The 17,166-nt window shown below is 37.8% G+C and overlaps 1 protein-coding gene across 3 annotated transcripts in view; it reads left to right on the forward strand.

Annotated features, from left to right (window-relative positions):
• The window catches only part of LOC111567996 (multiple epidermal growth factor-like domains protein 11), a 174,304-nt gene that overhangs the window by 155,343 nt on the left and 1,795 nt on the right, over positions 1-17,166 (forward strand). Inside the window, exons 17-25 of one of the 3 annotated variants that reach the window (XM_055012030.1) lie at positions 5,461-5,589; positions 6,904-7,032; positions 8,145-8,273; positions 8,625-8,753; positions 10,010-10,243; positions 10,994-11,133; positions 11,612-11,681; positions 14,375-14,428; positions 16,495-16,716. In XM_055012030.1, the coding sequence (XP_054868005.1) occupies positions 5,461-5,589; positions 6,904-7,032; positions 8,145-8,273; positions 8,625-8,753; positions 10,010-10,243; positions 10,994-11,133; positions 11,612-11,681; positions 14,375-14,428; positions 16,495-16,716 (1,236 nt within the window). The remainder of the gene's footprint in view (positions 1-5,460; positions 5,590-6,903; positions 7,033-8,144; positions 8,274-8,624; positions 8,754-10,009; positions 10,244-10,993; positions 11,134-11,611; positions 11,682-14,374; positions 14,429-16,494; positions 16,717-17,166) is intronic. The other 2 variants (XM_055012035.1, XM_055012037.1) reach the window with 2 other exon arrangements.

Genomic DNA, 17,166 nt, shown 5'->3' on the forward strand with positions numbered 1-17,166 from the left:
TTTTTCTTTTTTTCTGGTCATTTTTGATTTAAGTTTTTTCATTTTTGACATTTTTTTGTCATTTTGATTATAAATAGGTACATTTTGAAATCTTCTACAGACTTTTCCTCTCTACTCTTATTTTGTCTTGTTTTTAGCATTGTGTATCTTGTTTGTGTCTTGTTTTTCTAATTTTGTATCTCATTTTTGTCATTTTTGTCTCATTTTTTATCATGTGTCTCATTTCGCTCATTTAATGTCATTTTGTGTCTTGTTTGTGTCATTTTGTGTCGTTTTTTGTATTATTTTTATAATTTTATGTCATTATGTGTCTTGTTTTTCTCAATTTGTCCCTTATTTTTATCATTTTATGTCATTTTATGTCTTGTTTTTATCATTTTGTCATTTTATGTCTAACTGTTATCATTTTGTCTTTTTATCATTTTGTGTCATTTTGTGTTTTGTTTTTATCATTTTGTCATTTTGTGTCTGTTATCATTTTGTCTTTTTATCATTTAATGTCATTTTGTGTCTCATTTTTGTCCTTTTGTATCTCATTTTTATCATTCTGTCTTGTTTTCATTATTTTAAGTAATTTCGTGTCTCGTTTTTGTCGTATTTTATGTCTTGTTTTTATCATTTTGTGTCTTGTTTTCATCATTTTAGGTAATTTTGTGTCTTGTTTTTGTCATATTTTGTGTCATCTTACATCAGTTCATATCCCCGGTATACCCCATATACCACAGATATTCTACATCTCTAATATGTGGAACAGAATCTAACTGAACTCTCAGCCTCTTGACTTCTTCTCCGTCTCCTCCTGTTCTTTAACTTTATTAATAAAACCCTGATGTCTCTCATTAAGTTCAGACTCAAACTGAAGTCCTTGAACTTCGTGTTTCAGCAGAATCGGAGGTGATGATGAAAAAACTCCAACCTTGAGCTGCTTCTGTCCCTTTTTTCTCCCTCATCGGTATTTCAGGTTAAACAGGTGTTAATTCTCCGGTGAAGGTCCGCTGCCAGCCGACTTTAAATAGAGACGCTGCTGTGAAATATTCATCATCATTAAACATGAAGCTGGTGGCCTGTCCTACATCAGAGCAGCTCCAGAAACCCGTCCTGAAGAATCCGAGGTCCGCTAACGATGTTATTGACCGTCAGCGACCATTAACAGGAACTAGAAGGCTTTTATTTTACTGCTCTAATGAAGAAATCAGACGCTTGTTCAAGTGGAACGCTTCTGATCTGCATATGGAGATTACAGTTCTAGCTTCAGCTCTATATGCAGAAAATACACCAGAATACAAATATAAAGAACCAGTTTTAGTCTTAGGAAGCAAAGACAAATCATTAAAACCTAAATTCTTTAACCTCTTTTTTATTTAAATCACAGACATAAAATGAAACTCATCCTAAAAATCATAGAAAACACATAAAAACAGCAGAAATGATATTTTTGTCTCATTCTTTTATCGTTTTGTGTCTTGTTTGTGTTGTTTCTGGTCTCCTTGTGGCAGTTTTGTCTCTTTGTCATCTTTGAATTAACACAAATGTTTAACTGTTTCCACTTTCACAGTCTCAATAAACTCTAAGAGACAGTTTAGTCTCCTTTATGTTGTTTCGTGTCTCAGTTCTCATTTTCTGTCTCATTTGTGGTATTTTGTGTTTCTTTGAGATATTTTTCTTATTTCTGTTATTTTGTGTCTTATTTTTTTTTCTAATTTTTCTTGTCTTATTTTTTTCTCATTTTGTGTCTTGTTTTTCTTATTTTTTCCTCATTTTTCTTATTTTGTGTCTTATTTTTTGCATTTTTTATAATTTTTCTTCTTATTTTTCTTATGTTATTTTTCTTATTTTTTAAATCATTTTTCTTATTTTATGTATTATTTTCCTTATTTTTTAAAATCATTTTTCTTATTTTGTGTCTTATTTTTTCTCATTCTTATTATTTGTGTCTTATTTTCCTTATTTTTTTAAAATAATTTTCTTATTTTGTGTCTTATTTTTTCTCATTCTTCTTATTGTGTCTTATTTTCCTTATTTTTTAAATCATTTTTCTTATTTTGTGTCTTATTTTTTCTCATTCTTCTTATTTTGTGTCTTATTTTCCTTATTTTTTAAATCATTTTTCTAATTTTGTGTCTTATTTTTTCTCATGTTTCTTATTTTGTGTCTTATTTTCCTTATTTTTTAAATCATTTTTCTAATTTTGTGTCTTATTTTTTCTCATGTTTCTTATTTTGTGTCTTATTTTCTTTGTCTTGTTTAGTTTTGTGTCATTTTCAGACATCTTTATTTGTTCAGTTGTCATTTATAATTCATTATGTGAAGTTATTTTTTAAAAAACAGTTTTTAGCTTTACTTTTTTTCAGCAATTTAGCATTTTACATATTTTTCTTGTTTCGTTAAATAATAATTATATTAATATCTGGTATTATTCACAGAAAAAAGGCATAAGTTTTAATATTAACTCTTGAAAACAGGCCAAAACTGCAAATAACTTCCACATTAAAGATCTGTAATTCTGAAAATTATTATATTTTATTATAATTAATTCTTCTGCAAAGTTTGACTGCGAAATATTTTTTACTGTTTAAATATGAAAAAAGTCATTATTTTACAGATGTTTGCTGTTATTTGAAAGGAAAATACATAATTTATATACATAGTGTTGAAAAACAACAGATAATATTTTGTAAAATTAACAAAAACATAAATAATGTACTTCTGAATTTTCATCTTAAATGTAAAATTTTTTTTAAATAATTCTGCTTTCTGGACATATTTTTGATTTTTCATTCATTTTAGGTAAATTTTGAGTCATTTTGGACAATTTTTAAGTAATTTTGGACAGAATAAGTCAGTCTGGACACATTTTGAGGCATTTTGGATTATTTTTATAAAATAAAAACCAAACAAATGTTTATTTTGTCTGATTTCCAGACATTTCTGAGTTCTGTCTCTCCTTCATGTTGTTCTGCAGGACTTTAGATTAACAATGAACCAACAGTGAGTTAAACTGAGCCAATAAAACACTGAGATGTTTGAAACTGGACCAGAGTTTTCTCAGTGGAGGGACTGAGTGGCATCACTTCAGTTTAAGGAGGATAAAAACGACCAGAATCACCGGGGAAACTGAACAATCCTCGCTCTGTTAATTATCTGCATCATGTTTCTGCTTTTTGATCTGAAGTTTAGCGGTCAAACAGCAGCAGCAGCGTTCATTAACCATGTTTACTGGATCATATTCACAGTAAAAAAAAAAAACTCCTGGGTTTTATTCCTGCAGCTAATGGAAGGAATACATCAGATATTATATTTAGATCAACAGCTGGGAGATGTAGCAGAAGAGTAATATAATGTATGAATAATGAATATCTACACATATATAGAGCAGATTTATCTAAATATTAGCATCAGGGTCAGACTCAGAATATTTACCATCAGGTTCATGAATAACTTTAATAAACAGTTTAATGTAATAATCCCACTAATGTGAGCTGAAGTCTTCCTCCTGGTGTCCCGCTCATGTTAATTAGCAATAATCATAAAGCCCAGAGCACATTAATATATTATCTCTACAGTACCCGTGTTATATTGGTGTAACTACATTTAGTGAAGTTTAAAAAGAGGAATATTACATCCTACAGCAGCGCTTCTCTCAGATGATTCAATGGAAACAGAATAAAGCTCCTCCAGACGCTTTTAGTGTTTTCTGAGCTTATCTGGTTAGAAACAATCAGCAGTGATTCATTTCTGCCCGTCTGAGCAGCAGGTTTGCTTCAAAGCTGCACAAAGTGATGTTAGATGACCAAAAGAGAAGATAAGCTCAGTGTGGAGATACCAGCAGCACCAATCACAGTACTTTATTCCAGATATGTTTCATGAGTTTAGCTGGAAAACATCCTTCACTTCCATAGTTTAAATGACAAAGAAGTCAGGGATGTTTGGGTGCATCGTGAGGACATAGCTTTCCAAAATGTAGATAAACAGAAGGACAATCTGGAGTCTGACGCTCTCAGAGTTCTCATCTCATGGAGTCAGTCCAGAAAACCAAGTTAAAAACCAAGTCCGAAACCAGCTCAATACTGGTCCAAAACCCAGTCTAGAACTAGGTCTGAAAACAGTCACAAATCAACCCAAAACCAGTCCTAAAACCAAGTCAAACATCTGCCCAAAACCAGGTTTAAAACTAGATCTGAAAACAGTCTCAAATGAGCCTAAAACCAGTCCCAAACCAACTTGAAAGGACGTCAAAATTTCTCCAAAACCAAGTTCAAAGCAGCACCAAACCCAAGCCAAGGACCAGCCTAAAATCAAGTACGAATCAAGTCCAAAACCATGTCAAAACTGGTTCCAAACCACCTCTAAAACCAGGTCTGACAACTGTCCCAAATGAGCCCCAAACCAGTCAAACATTAGTCTAAAACAAAGTCTAAAACTAGATCTGAAAACAGTCCCGAATGAGCAATCCCAAACCCAAGCCAAAGTCCAGGTCCAAACCAAGGACAAAACCAGTCCAAAACACTCCAAAAAATCAAGTCAGAAACCAAGTCTAAGACCAGGTCTGAAAGCAGTTCCGAATCAACCCAAAACCAGCCCTAAAACCAAGTCAAAAATCAGTCCAAAATACTGTCAAAGCTAGTTCAAAAATAAGTCTAAAACTAGTTCTGAAAACAGTTCCAAATTACCCTAAAACCGGTCCCAAACAAATCTAAAAACATGTCAAACTTTGTCCAAAACTAAGTTCAAAGCCACACCAAACCCAAGCCGAAGAAGAGGTGTAAAACCAAGAAAAAAAACAGTCCAACACCAAAGCAAAACCGGTACAAAACCAAGCACATAAAGTCCAAAACCAAGAGAAAACTGGTCCTAAATGATGTCTAAAACCAGATCTGACAACAGCCCTTAACATAAAACCAGTCCAAGACCAAGTCAAAACTGGTCTAAAACCAAGTCTAAAACCAGGCTTGAAAACAGTCCAAAGTGAACCCTAAACCAGTCCAAAACCAATCTAAAAACACATTAAAAAACCATCAGAAACCAAGTCCATGAAACCAGTCCAACACCAAGCCAAAACCAGCACAAACCAAGAACAAATCAAGTCCAAAACCAAGCCAAAACTGGTTCAAAATCTTGTCTTAAACCAGGTCTGAAAACTGTCCCAAATCAACCTTCGAGTTCAGAGCAAGACCAAAACCAAGCCAAAGACCAGGTATAAAACCAAGAACAAAACCAGTCCACAGTACTTCAAAAGACCAAGTCTACAACCAGGTCTGGAAACAGTCCCAAATGAACCCAAACCAGGCAAAAATCAAGTCCAAAACCAGTCATAAAGCAAGTCAAAAAGCAGGTCAGAAATCTGGTATACCAACCCCAAACCAGACCACAACCATGTCCAAGACCAGGACAGAACCAACTGAAAAATAAGTCCAAAACCCGTCCTAAACCAGTGAAACCGTTGTGTTTGTTCCTCTTCAGTGTGTCGCAGTGGGAAGTTCGGTAAAGCCTGCAGCGAGTCGTGTTCCTGCACCAACAACGGAACCTGTAACCCCATCGATGGTTCCTGTCAGTGTTTCCCTGGATGGGTCGGAGACGACTGTTCCAGACGTAAGAAACTACATTTACCCTCTAACACTACATTTACCCTCTAACACTACATTTATCCTCTAGTACTACATTTACCCTCAGATACTACATTTACCATCTAACACTACATTTACCCTCTAATATTACATTTACCTTCTAGTACTACATGTATCCTCTAATACTACATTTACCCTCTAATACTACATTTACCTTCTAGTACTACATGTATTCTCTAATATTACTTTACCCTCTAATACTACATTTACCCTCTAACACTACATTTATCCTCTAGTACTACATTTACCCTCAGATACTACATTTACCATCTAACACTACATTTACTCTCTAATACTACATTTACCTTCTAGTACTACATGTATCCTCTAATACTACATTTACCTTCTAGTACTACATGTATCCTCTAATACTACATTTACCCTCTAATACTACATTTAACCTCTAACACTACATTTACCCTCTAATACTGCATTTACTTTCTAGTACTACATGTATTCTCTAATATTACATTTACCTTCTAACACTACATTTACCCTCTAACACTACATCTATCCTCTAATACTACATTTACCTTCTAGTATTACATGTATCCTCTAATACTACATTTACCCTCTAATACTACATTTACCCTCTAACACTACATTTACCCTCTAATACTACATTTGCCTTCTAGTACTACATGTATCCTCTAATATTACATTTACCCTCTAACACTACATTTACCCTCTAACACTACATTTACCTTCTAGTACTACATGTATCCTCTAATATTACAATTACCCTCTAACACTACATTTACCCTCTAACACTACATTTACCTTCTAACACTACATTTACCCTCTGATACTACATTTACCGTCTACTACTACATTTACCCTCTACTACTACATTTACTCTCTGATACTACATTTACCCTCTAATACTACATTTATCCTCTAACACTACATTTACTCTCTGATACTACATTTAGCCTTCTACCAGAGTTTTTCTACAAGCTTCCTGAACACCTACAGAACATTGAGGACCAGACTAGAGGTATAAATGCAGTATTCCAACAGATACTCTAGACTGGTTTTAATACCTTTAATGTACTTGAAGTGTGTATTATTGAGGAAATGTTGGACTGCAACTCTGTATTGGCAGAAACTAAATACTAAATGACTTGGATCAGATCAGGACTTCCTTACGAACACATGAATTATGGATGTGAGTCTGACCAGATGTGTAGTTCTGACTGTGTCTGTGTTGTCCTTAGTGTGATCTGACTGGATCCGTGTTTTCCTTAGCGTGTTCTGACTGGACCCGTGTTGTCCTTAGCGTGTTCTCAGGGCTCCTGGGGTCCAGACTGCATCCACACGTGTAACTGTCACAATGGAGCTCAGTGCAGTGCTGCAGACGGAGAATGTAGCTGCAGCCCTGGATGGACGGGACTGTACTGTACACAACGTAGGACAGACACACACACAGACACACGCAGACACACACACACACACACACACACACACGCACACACACACACACGCACACACACACGCACACACACACGCACACACAGACACACACACAGACACACACACAGACAGACACACACACACACACACACACACACACACACACACACACACACACGCACACACAGACCTCCTGATTTTAAACGTTCAAACCTGCAGCTCCATCTAGTGGCCGAATACAGAAACACCACAAGTCTTTTCCTCAGAAAGCAGGAAACATTTTCCTGTAAGTTTGAATAATATTTTCAGGAAAACATTTTCTTCTAATGCTCAAAAACTGTTTTAAGGGAGTTCCTAATTTTAAATAATATTCCTATAAGAATAAAAGTTTAGAATTTTCTGTGTAACCCACATTCAGAGAATAGTAAAGTTTAACCCCTTGACGCCTGAATTTATTTACAACTATATGAAAAACATAATATATTTTTGTGTTTTTGCTTTCAAGCTGATGCTAAATGAAGTGGACATTGTTCATTTGTCTATAGCACATATAACAGATACATAATAATAATATATACAATATAATGTAATTAATAAGAGCATCAGCACTGTATGAAATATCACACCACTATGAGTACATTTATAAATGATTAAAGACATACTGTTGAGGATGTTTGTCAGATTATGTTGCACTTTTTTTGAAAAGAAGAATAATATTCTTGTGTCTTAAATTTTAGCTTCTTAGTGGCCGATTACAACAGTCTGATAAAAAAGTACAATTCACAGATGTTCCCTAAAAACCTCACTAGTCTCCATCATTTTCTGCAGCAGCTCAGAGACCAAATATTAGTTTAAATCAGGAGCTCTGACGTCACATTTACCTGAACCAGGTGAGTTTATTCACTGTTCAGGTTTAATATTTGGTTTGATCCTCGGAGCTGCTGATCACTGACAGACCAGATTAACGGATCCCAGATTAACGGATCCCAGAACAGCTGATCTGACTCTACAGATTATCTCTGAGGAGAGAAACACTGACTGGTTCTAACTCCCATTGTTCTCCTGCAGGTTCTCTGATGGGTTCTAACTCTGCCTGTTCTCCTTCAGGTTGTCCGACGGGTTTCTTCGGTTCTCAGTGTTCTGAAGTGTGTCGCTGTCAGAACGGAGCCGACTGTGATCACATCAGCGGTCAGTGTTCCTGCAGAACCGGATTCATCGGACCGAGCTGTGAGCTCAGTGAGTGTTCAGCTGTTATTTATACAAACATAGACCCAGTTTAACATCTGGACACTTATTTACTTTAGCACACATTTTATGACAACATTGTAGGACCTTTCATGTTGTAACGTGAATGTTCTGAAATGATGTGAATTTAAGAACAAATGCAACACTTTTTTTCTCAATTTCTCAACATTTTTAAAACTTTTATTATTATTTTTATCAGTATATAATATTTTCTGTCAATGTGTGTGTGTGTGTGTGTGTGTGTGTGTGTGTGTGTGTGTGTGTGTGTGTGTATATATACACACACATTTATACATATATACATATATGTATTAAATCTTCTATTTTTTGTTTTTTCTCCAGAGTGTCCCGCCGGTTCGTTCGGCTACGGCTGCCAGCAGCTCTGTGAATGTCTGAATAACGCCACCTGCGACTACGTTACTGGAACCTGTTACTGCAGCATCGGATTCAAGGGGATCCGCTGTGATCAGGGTGAGGAAACAGAGAAGATATTTAACCCTCGTGTCGTCCTGTGGGTCAAATTGACCCGTTTTAAAGCTTGAAAATGTGGGGAAAAAAATTATATTTTCACAGTGAAACTTCTGATTTCCACATTTTCAACATTTTTGGGAAATTTTTGAACATTTTTTGGTGGAAAAAAGAAATGTTTAAAAAAAATGTTTGAGTATTCACAAAAAAAATAAACCAAAATCCAGCGAAATTTCCTGGATTTTGGTTGATTTTTTTTGTGAATGTTCTTAAAGAAAATATTAAAAGTTTTACTGATATATATGGAATAACTAGATATTTTTAGGATTTTTTTGGAAGATTTTTACTCATTTTTTGAAAATATTTACAAGAATTTTCTTACCAAATTTGGGGGATTTTTTTTAAAATAAAACTTTTAAGGTAAACATTTAAGGAATTATTGGAGTTTTCTTCCTGAAGGTTTTGCAAATTTTCAGAAATTTGGGGAATTTTTTTTGCAGAATTTTGCACTTTTTTCAGACAAGGAAACAATATTTTTTGGTGCCTGTAAATGAGGACAACAGGAGGGTTAATAAAGGAGAAGATTCAGCAGAACTTCAGATGAACAAACCTGCTGAGTTTGTCAGAGACTCAGACGGACTCATGGTTTCCTTCCTGTCACACTGAATGTTTATTTTCTGTTAAAAGACAGCATCACATATAGCTGCCCGTATAGTTCAATGGGTTAATCGGGCGAACCATGTACAGGGGCTGGTGCCCGACACAACGGCCTGGGTTCGATTCCCGTTCGCGGCCCTTTGCTGCATGTCTTCCCCCACTCTTCTCCCTGCTTTCCCGTCTGCCTCTTCAACTTAACCTATCAATAAAAAAAAGCTGAAAAAGGCCAAAAAAATTACTTAAAAAAAAAAAAAAAAAAAAAGACAGAATCACATCTCATAAATGTCTGTATATATATATATATATATATATATATATATTTTTTTTTTTTTTTGTAGATTAACATTTTAATACAATAATTAAATTAAAATACTTTGGACATTTTATGAATATTTTTTAAGTCACAGTTTTTGGACTTTCTGTTCGTTTTTTTGACTATTTTTGTGACATTTTATTGTTGTTTTATAGAGATGTTTCAGATGTTTTATTAATATTAACCATTCATTTATTGGGTGGATTTTCAGATCTAAAGTTTTGTTTAATAAGGTTTGTGGCTGTGGGTTTTTAATAACATCTGAACCTTTTTTTTTCTCTCCCTGCAGCGGCCCTGACGATGGAGGAGCTGAACCCGTACACTAAGATCAGTCCGGCTCTGGTGTCGGAGCGCCAGTCGGCTGGCGCCGTCCTCGGCATCGTCTTCCTGCTGCTGCTCATCGTGGTCATGCTGGGTCTGGTCGTCTGGTTCCGCTACCGGCAGCGGGAGAAGGGAGGTCATGTTCCCAACGTCACCTACACCCCAGCCCTGCACATCAACTCCACCGACTACTCCCTGTCAGGTGAAGGCCCACTGGGTTTAATGGGTTTACTGGTTTCACTGGTTTAATGGTTTAACATTTCCTCCTGCAGCGTCCAGACGTTTGATCAGCTGTCTAACCTGTAAATACAGATGTTTATAAATGTTTCTTAGCCTTTATTTGTTTACAGGTGTTTACAAATACTCAGATGTTTACTTACAGGTGTTTCTAGATGTTTACAGACGTTTACAGATGTTTCTAGATATGTACAGAGGTGTGAATGTTGTGGTGTCGGAGCAGGTCTCCAGTATTCAGATGTATACAGATGTTTACAAATGTATATAGATGTTTACAGGTGGATACAGATGTTTTTGAAGGAGCTGTGAATGTTGAATGTTGTACAGAGCAGGTCTGTAGCATTCAGATGTCTACAGATGTTTCTAGCTGCATACAGATGTTTCTAGATGTTTATGGGTCTTTATACATGTTTCCAGATGTTTCTAGAGGTGTGAATGTTGTATGGAAGCAGGTCTCCAATGTTCAGATGTTTCCAGATGTTTCTGGATGTTTACAGATGTTTACAGGTGTGAATGTTGCATGGAAACAGGTCTCCAGCATTCAGATGTTTCCAGATGCTTCTGGATGTTTACAGATGTTTACAGAGGTGTGAATGTTGTATGAAGCAGGTCTCCAGTGTTCAGATGTTTTTAGATGTTTACAGATGTTTCTGGGTGTTTACAGATGTTTACAGATGTTTACAGGTGTTTACAGAGGTGTGAATGTTGTATGAAGCAGGTCTCCAGCGTTCAGGCCTCCTCTCCTCAGAGGAATCTTCTCCCAGCAGCAGCTGCTTCTCCAACCCCAGTTACAGAACTCTGGGTCCCTGCAGCTACTCGGCTCATTACGCCAAACCGGACAAGAGGAGCAGCAAGGTGGGTCCAGAACATCAACGTTTTTATTTAAAGAAACATCTCAGAGGAGCAGCAAGGTGGGTCTGAAACATCTCCTGGTTTTATTTAGAGGATGAAGGTCGGCCTCATCTCCTGTGCAGATAAACTCTCAGATGTACCTTTAGATAAAACCCTTCCTTCAACCAAATAAGCAGAAAAATATCCCAAAAATAAAATAAATGGACTCTTTGCACAACTAGTTTGTAGTTTTCAGGAGATTTTTTTTTTTTTAAATTTGTATTATTATAGAATATTTTTCAGCCATTGTCCATTTTTTAAATATTTTATTAACATGTTTATGAATATTTTAGCAGATTTTTGGATGTCTGATTTATATTTTTCAGACCTGTTTTCTAAAAGTATTTATTCATATTTTTCAGTCATTTTCCATTTTTTTCATTATTATTTCTACCAGTATATAGTATTTTCCACCCCTTTTTTAAACGTATTTCTTTCCCAGATGAAGGTGAAGAAGCGCCACAGGAACAGCGCTCCAGAGTGGGGAGCTTACTGTAACCTCAGCGACATGGGTCAGTGTTTAACGTGTTTAACGTGTTCAGGTTAGAATAAAACATCTGGATGAAGTTCATCAGGTTACATAATCTGCAAAAAACAGAGACACAATCCTGAGGTGTTCTGTCCATGAAGACCACAAACAGGATCAGGGAGACAAGGGACAGCCCTGGAGGAGTCCAAAACCCACTGGAAACCAGTCTGACTTTGTCCTGAGTATGTGGACACAGCTCTCACTCTGGTTGTACAGGGACTGAATGGCTCGTATCAGTGACCCTGGTACCCCATACTCCCTCAGTACCCCATACTCCCTCGGTTCCCCATACTCCCTCGGTTCCCCATACTCCCTCGGTTCCCCATACTCCCTCAGTTCCCCATACTCCCTCGGTACCCCATACTCCCTCAGTTCCCCATACTCCCTCAGTTCCCCATACTCCCTCAGTTCCCCATACTCCCTCAGTACCCCATACTCCCTCAGTTCCCCATACTCCCTCAGTACCCCATACTCCCTCGGTTCCCCATACTCCCTCAGTTCCTCCCACAGAGCCCCTCAGGGGACACAGTTGTAGTCCTTCTCCAGATCCACAAAACACATGTAGACTGGCAGGTCCAACTCCCATGACCCCCTCAGCAGCTCCACAAGAGTAAAGACCTGATCCACCGTTCCACGACCAGAATGGAATCCACATTGCTCCTCCTGAATCTGAGGTTCAACAATCGGTTGGAGCCTCCCTTCCAGCACCCTACAGTAAACTTCTCAGGGAGGCTGAGAAGTGTCATACCTGGTAGTTGGAACACACTCTCCGGTCCCCCTTTTGAAAATGGGAACCACCACCCTGGTCTGCCACTCCACAGGTACCGTACCCGATGCCCACGCAACATTGTAGAGACGTGTCAGCCAAGACAGTCCAACAATGTCCAGAGCCTTCAGCATCTCAGGGCGGATCTCGTCCACACCTGGCGCCACCGAGGAGCTTCTTAACTACCTCGGCGTCCTCTGCCACGGATATGGATGTAGATTCCCCCGAGTCTTCAGGCTCTGCCTCCTCTACAGAGGATGTGTTTACCAGATTCAGGAGTTCCTCAGAGTGCTCCTTCCACTGCCCAACAGTATCCCCAATAAGGGTCAACAGTTCTCCACCCCGACTGTAGACAGCCTGAGTAAAACCCTGCCTCCCATTCTGAGGCATCGAACGATTTGCCAGAACTTCCTTGAGGCCAATTGAAAGTCCTTCTCCATAGCCTCCCTGAACTCCTCCCACACCCGAGTTTTAGCTTCTACAGCTGCCGCCCTTTTGGCGGACCGGTACCTGTCAGCTGCTTCAGGAGACCCCTGAGCCAACCAGGCCCAAAAGGCCTCCTTCTTCAGCCTGACGGCTTCCCTCACCGCTGGTGTCCACCAGCAGGTTCTTGGGTTTCCACCGCGACAGGCACCAGTGACTTTCAGGCCACAGCTCCTAACAGCTGCTTCTGCAATGGAGGCTTTGAACATGGACCACTCAGACTCCATGTCCCCAACCTCCCCTGAGATGCAGGAGAAACTCTTCCAGAGGTGGGACTTGAAAACCCCATGGACAGGGTCCTCTACCAGATGTTCCCAGTTCACCCTTACTACACGTTTGGGCTTACCAGGTCTGTCCAGCAGTCTTTGGATCCAACTCACCACCAGGTGGTGATCAGTTGACAGCTCTGCTCCTCTCTTTACCTGAGTGTCCGAGACAGATGGCCACAGGTCTGATGATACGACTGTGAAGTCCATCATCGACCTTTGGTCTAAGGTGTTCTGGTACCAGGTACACTTATGAGGAACCTTATGCTCTAACATGGTGTTTGTTATGGACAGTCTATGACTAGTACAGAAGTCCAATAACAGAACATCACTCAGGTTCAGATTGGGCCGTTCCTCCCAATCACCACCCTTGAAGTTTTTCCATCGTTGCCCAAATGGGCTTTAAAGTCCCCCAGGAGAACTATGGAGTTCCCAGGTGGTACCCCTTCCAGGAACCACCCAGAGACTCCAAGAAGGCCGAATACTCTGAACTGCTGTTCTGTCCATAAGCACAAACAACAGTCAGAGTTTTCCCTCTGCAACACAAAGTCTTAGAGAGGCGACCTTCTCGTTCTCCAGGGAGAACTCCAACAAAGTGCCGCTCAGCTGGGGGCTCGCGAGTTTCCCCAAACCTGCCCAGTGCCTCTCACCCTGGGCAACTCCATAAAAGGAGAGAGTCCAACTGGACTATATCATTACCACCCCAAACCATAAAATTTGCACAGACATTCTTGCACTGCACATCTTTGCACTTTTAAACTTTATTTTTATTTTTATTTTTTCTGTTAAAAATTTTGCCACCCTTGTATATATTGTAAATAAAACTGCTGTAACAATGTAAATTTCCCCTGGAGTGGGGAGAAATAAAGAACTTTATCTTATCTTATCTTATCAACCCCTCTCCAGGATTCCCCCAAACCGTCCACCGGGATAAGGTGGCGATTCAACGGGGGGCATCTAGTAATAATAAATAAAAATAATAATAAACAAGGCAGAGCAGTCAAATAAGATAAATAGTAAAAATGATAATAAGTTAAATGAATAATTAGCTAGATTAGGACTCATGTCAAACAAAGGAACTGGGCAGCGTAAAAACTGAAGAATAAGACTTAGTTGAATTAATGTTTCTGTCGATAACGTTTCTTTCTCGTGTTTCTTCAGGAGTTTATTGCATCGACCGGCGCTACAGCTACCACCTGGAGCCTTGCTACAGAGGTACACGATGACATCATCACCTCCCAGCCAATCCTGCTGCTCGATGCCTGAAACAGATTTTAATGCTCACCCTGAAACTGAACCTGATGGTAGACAGTGAAATAATGAAGCATGATAGACGTGGAGCCTCAGGAAGCTGCATGTGGAGGAAAATAACCAGGATTCCTGACGATGATTCCTGCTGATTCCTGCTGATTATTCCTGATTATTCCTGCTGATTCCTGCTGATTATTCCTTATGATTATTCCTGCTGATTATTCCTGCTGATTCCTGCTGATTATTCCTGATGATTCCTGCTGATTCCTGCTGATTATTCCTGCTGTCTGTGTTTGTGTCTCTGCAGGATGAACCTCTCCTCTGTGTTTTCTCCCCTGAGGATGAACCTCCTCCACAATAACTGAATGCTTTTCCCTTCTCTTCATGCGTTTCTTTCCTTCCTTACAGATCGTTTCGAAACTCTGAATGTCTTAAAATCAAACCTGTGACGTCTAACGTGTTTTTTTTTCCTCTAAATGTTTTTTTTCTTTCCAACTAATCCTGTGCAATTTGCTGCAGAGTCGCTGTTGTTGAATTTACTGTTGTTGTCATTTGTTGCTGCTGCTGTTCTCTGGATTCATCTGCCGCAGAAAATAGTCCCCAAACAAACGCTCTAAATAGACCTGTTAGATTAAAACTGACGTTTAAGGAAAATAACATTTATTTAAACACTAACTCATAGAAGCTGACTTTAGAATGTCAGAGAAGTGATCAGAAGCTGTTTGCTTCCTAAGCACAACAAACGCCAAAAATAAAAAGGCAAATAGAAATAATATTAAAATATAATAAATTAATAAATGAATGAATTATTATTATTATTATTATTATTATTATTATTATTATTATTATTATTATTAATTAAATATTATTATTATTATTATTATTATTATTAATAATAATAATAATAATAATAATAGATAATTTTGTACACTTTTGTTTAAATTCTAACATAAAAAAACACTTTGCAGCTTCATTTTCTGACATTCTTTTAAAAAAATAAGGGACACAAATTTGTAAAAATATGACAAACTTTACGTCACATAAGAAATGTTAAACTTCTATTATTTTGCATTTTTGAAATTAGAAAACTAAACAAAAACGAGACATTTAACTTAAATTATTTAGATTCTATATTTTACATTTGTCTACTCAACATAAACTAATGATGCAAAAGCTAAAATTTAATTTCATTTAATTTAGACATTTTTATTTTTTTCTAATGAGGTTAAATAAATTCTAGTTTCTCAGCATAAACCAAATAAACACATCTTTATAATTTTCCAAGATGTTGGTGCAATAAACTGAGACAAACATTTTTCTTTGCACCACATATCAGTATCAAGAACATAATTAACTATATTTTGGTGCCACATTTGAGCAGCAAACATAAAATAAACCGACAATATTCCAACATTAAGTGGCTTCATGCAGCATAAAAACCTATCACACAGAATCTGAGTGGCCAATTTAATTAAAAATATATAATCTAATAATAGAAGAGACTCACAACTAGCCTTTATAAACACTTTACTAAAGCACATAGAATATATTTATGTATTTTTAAAGACGTACAGAGCCACAGTTAGAGCAGAAAAGTCAAAAAAACTAATCAAAAAATGCACCTTTTTTCCATCTTTTTGCTGCTTTCTGACAAATTTAAAAACACAAAACAACTCCAGTCTCATAATTTATTACATTTGCAGTCAGAATCCTTTAAAATGTGAAATAATTTATTTCAGAATCCCAGCAGCAGGACGTTTCTGACACCTGTCGATCAGGGAGTGGATGCGGTTGCCGTGGTAACCGCTGTAATAACCAGGCAGCCAAATCATTCAGAAATGACACGTGTTTTTAATAAAAGCTGCAGGGGTAAAACCTTCAACAGCCTGATTCAGTGTTTTAACAGCATTTATTAGCCTTCAGGTGGAGGTTTTTAGTCTCTCAGAGCCACATCTGAGTGTTTTTATTCATCTTAAACCTGAATACCGGAGCGGTTTCACCTCACGGTGTCGTTGTTTGTTCCTCTACAGAATACATGAAGGGCTCGTTGTCCAGCACCTGCTCCCTGAACAGCGAGAATCCCTACGCCACCATCAACGACCCCCCGACTCTCTGCAAACACTCGGAGAGCAGCTACGTGGAGATGAAGTCTCCGGCTCGCCACGAACACGTGACGCACTGCTGCTCGGCCGCCGCCATCATCACCACGACAACCAGCACCACGGCGCCCTCCAAGAACGTCTACGACATGGGTACGGTCTGTTAGTGGGCAGTGTCTGAAGGAAAACCAAACCCACTGGATGGATAAATAAATGCAGCATGGATCAGAAACAGTGAACAGAGGAGCAAGTTGTTGGAGATACGTTCAGCATGGAGAAACATCTTTCTGCTGATTAAAAAATGGAAATATTCTGAAATTTAATATTCCAAAGTGACACAAAATTTATCCAAAATTATTTTAAAAAACAGTTAAAAAAAACTGTTTGACCATAAATATTGAAAAAATCGTCTGAAACGACACAAATTCGTCCACATCGTCTCAAAACTTGTCTAAAATGACAGAAATCTTTCAAAAGTGGTTAAAGATTTTGCTGAAAATTTGAAATTTTAGTTCATGAGCATAACTAAATGTTCCCAGTCTCTCCAGACTTTTCCTCTCTGCTCTGCTCATCATCAGTAGAAAGATGTTTCACCATGCTGGA

The sequence above is a fragment of the Amphiprion ocellaris genome, chromosome 1 (genome assembly GCF_022539595.1).
Source record: "Amphiprion ocellaris isolate individual 3 ecotype Okinawa chromosome 1, ASM2253959v1, whole genome shotgun sequence".
NCBI classification, from domain to species: domain Eukaryota; kingdom Metazoa; phylum Chordata; class Actinopteri; family Pomacentridae; genus Amphiprion; species Amphiprion ocellaris.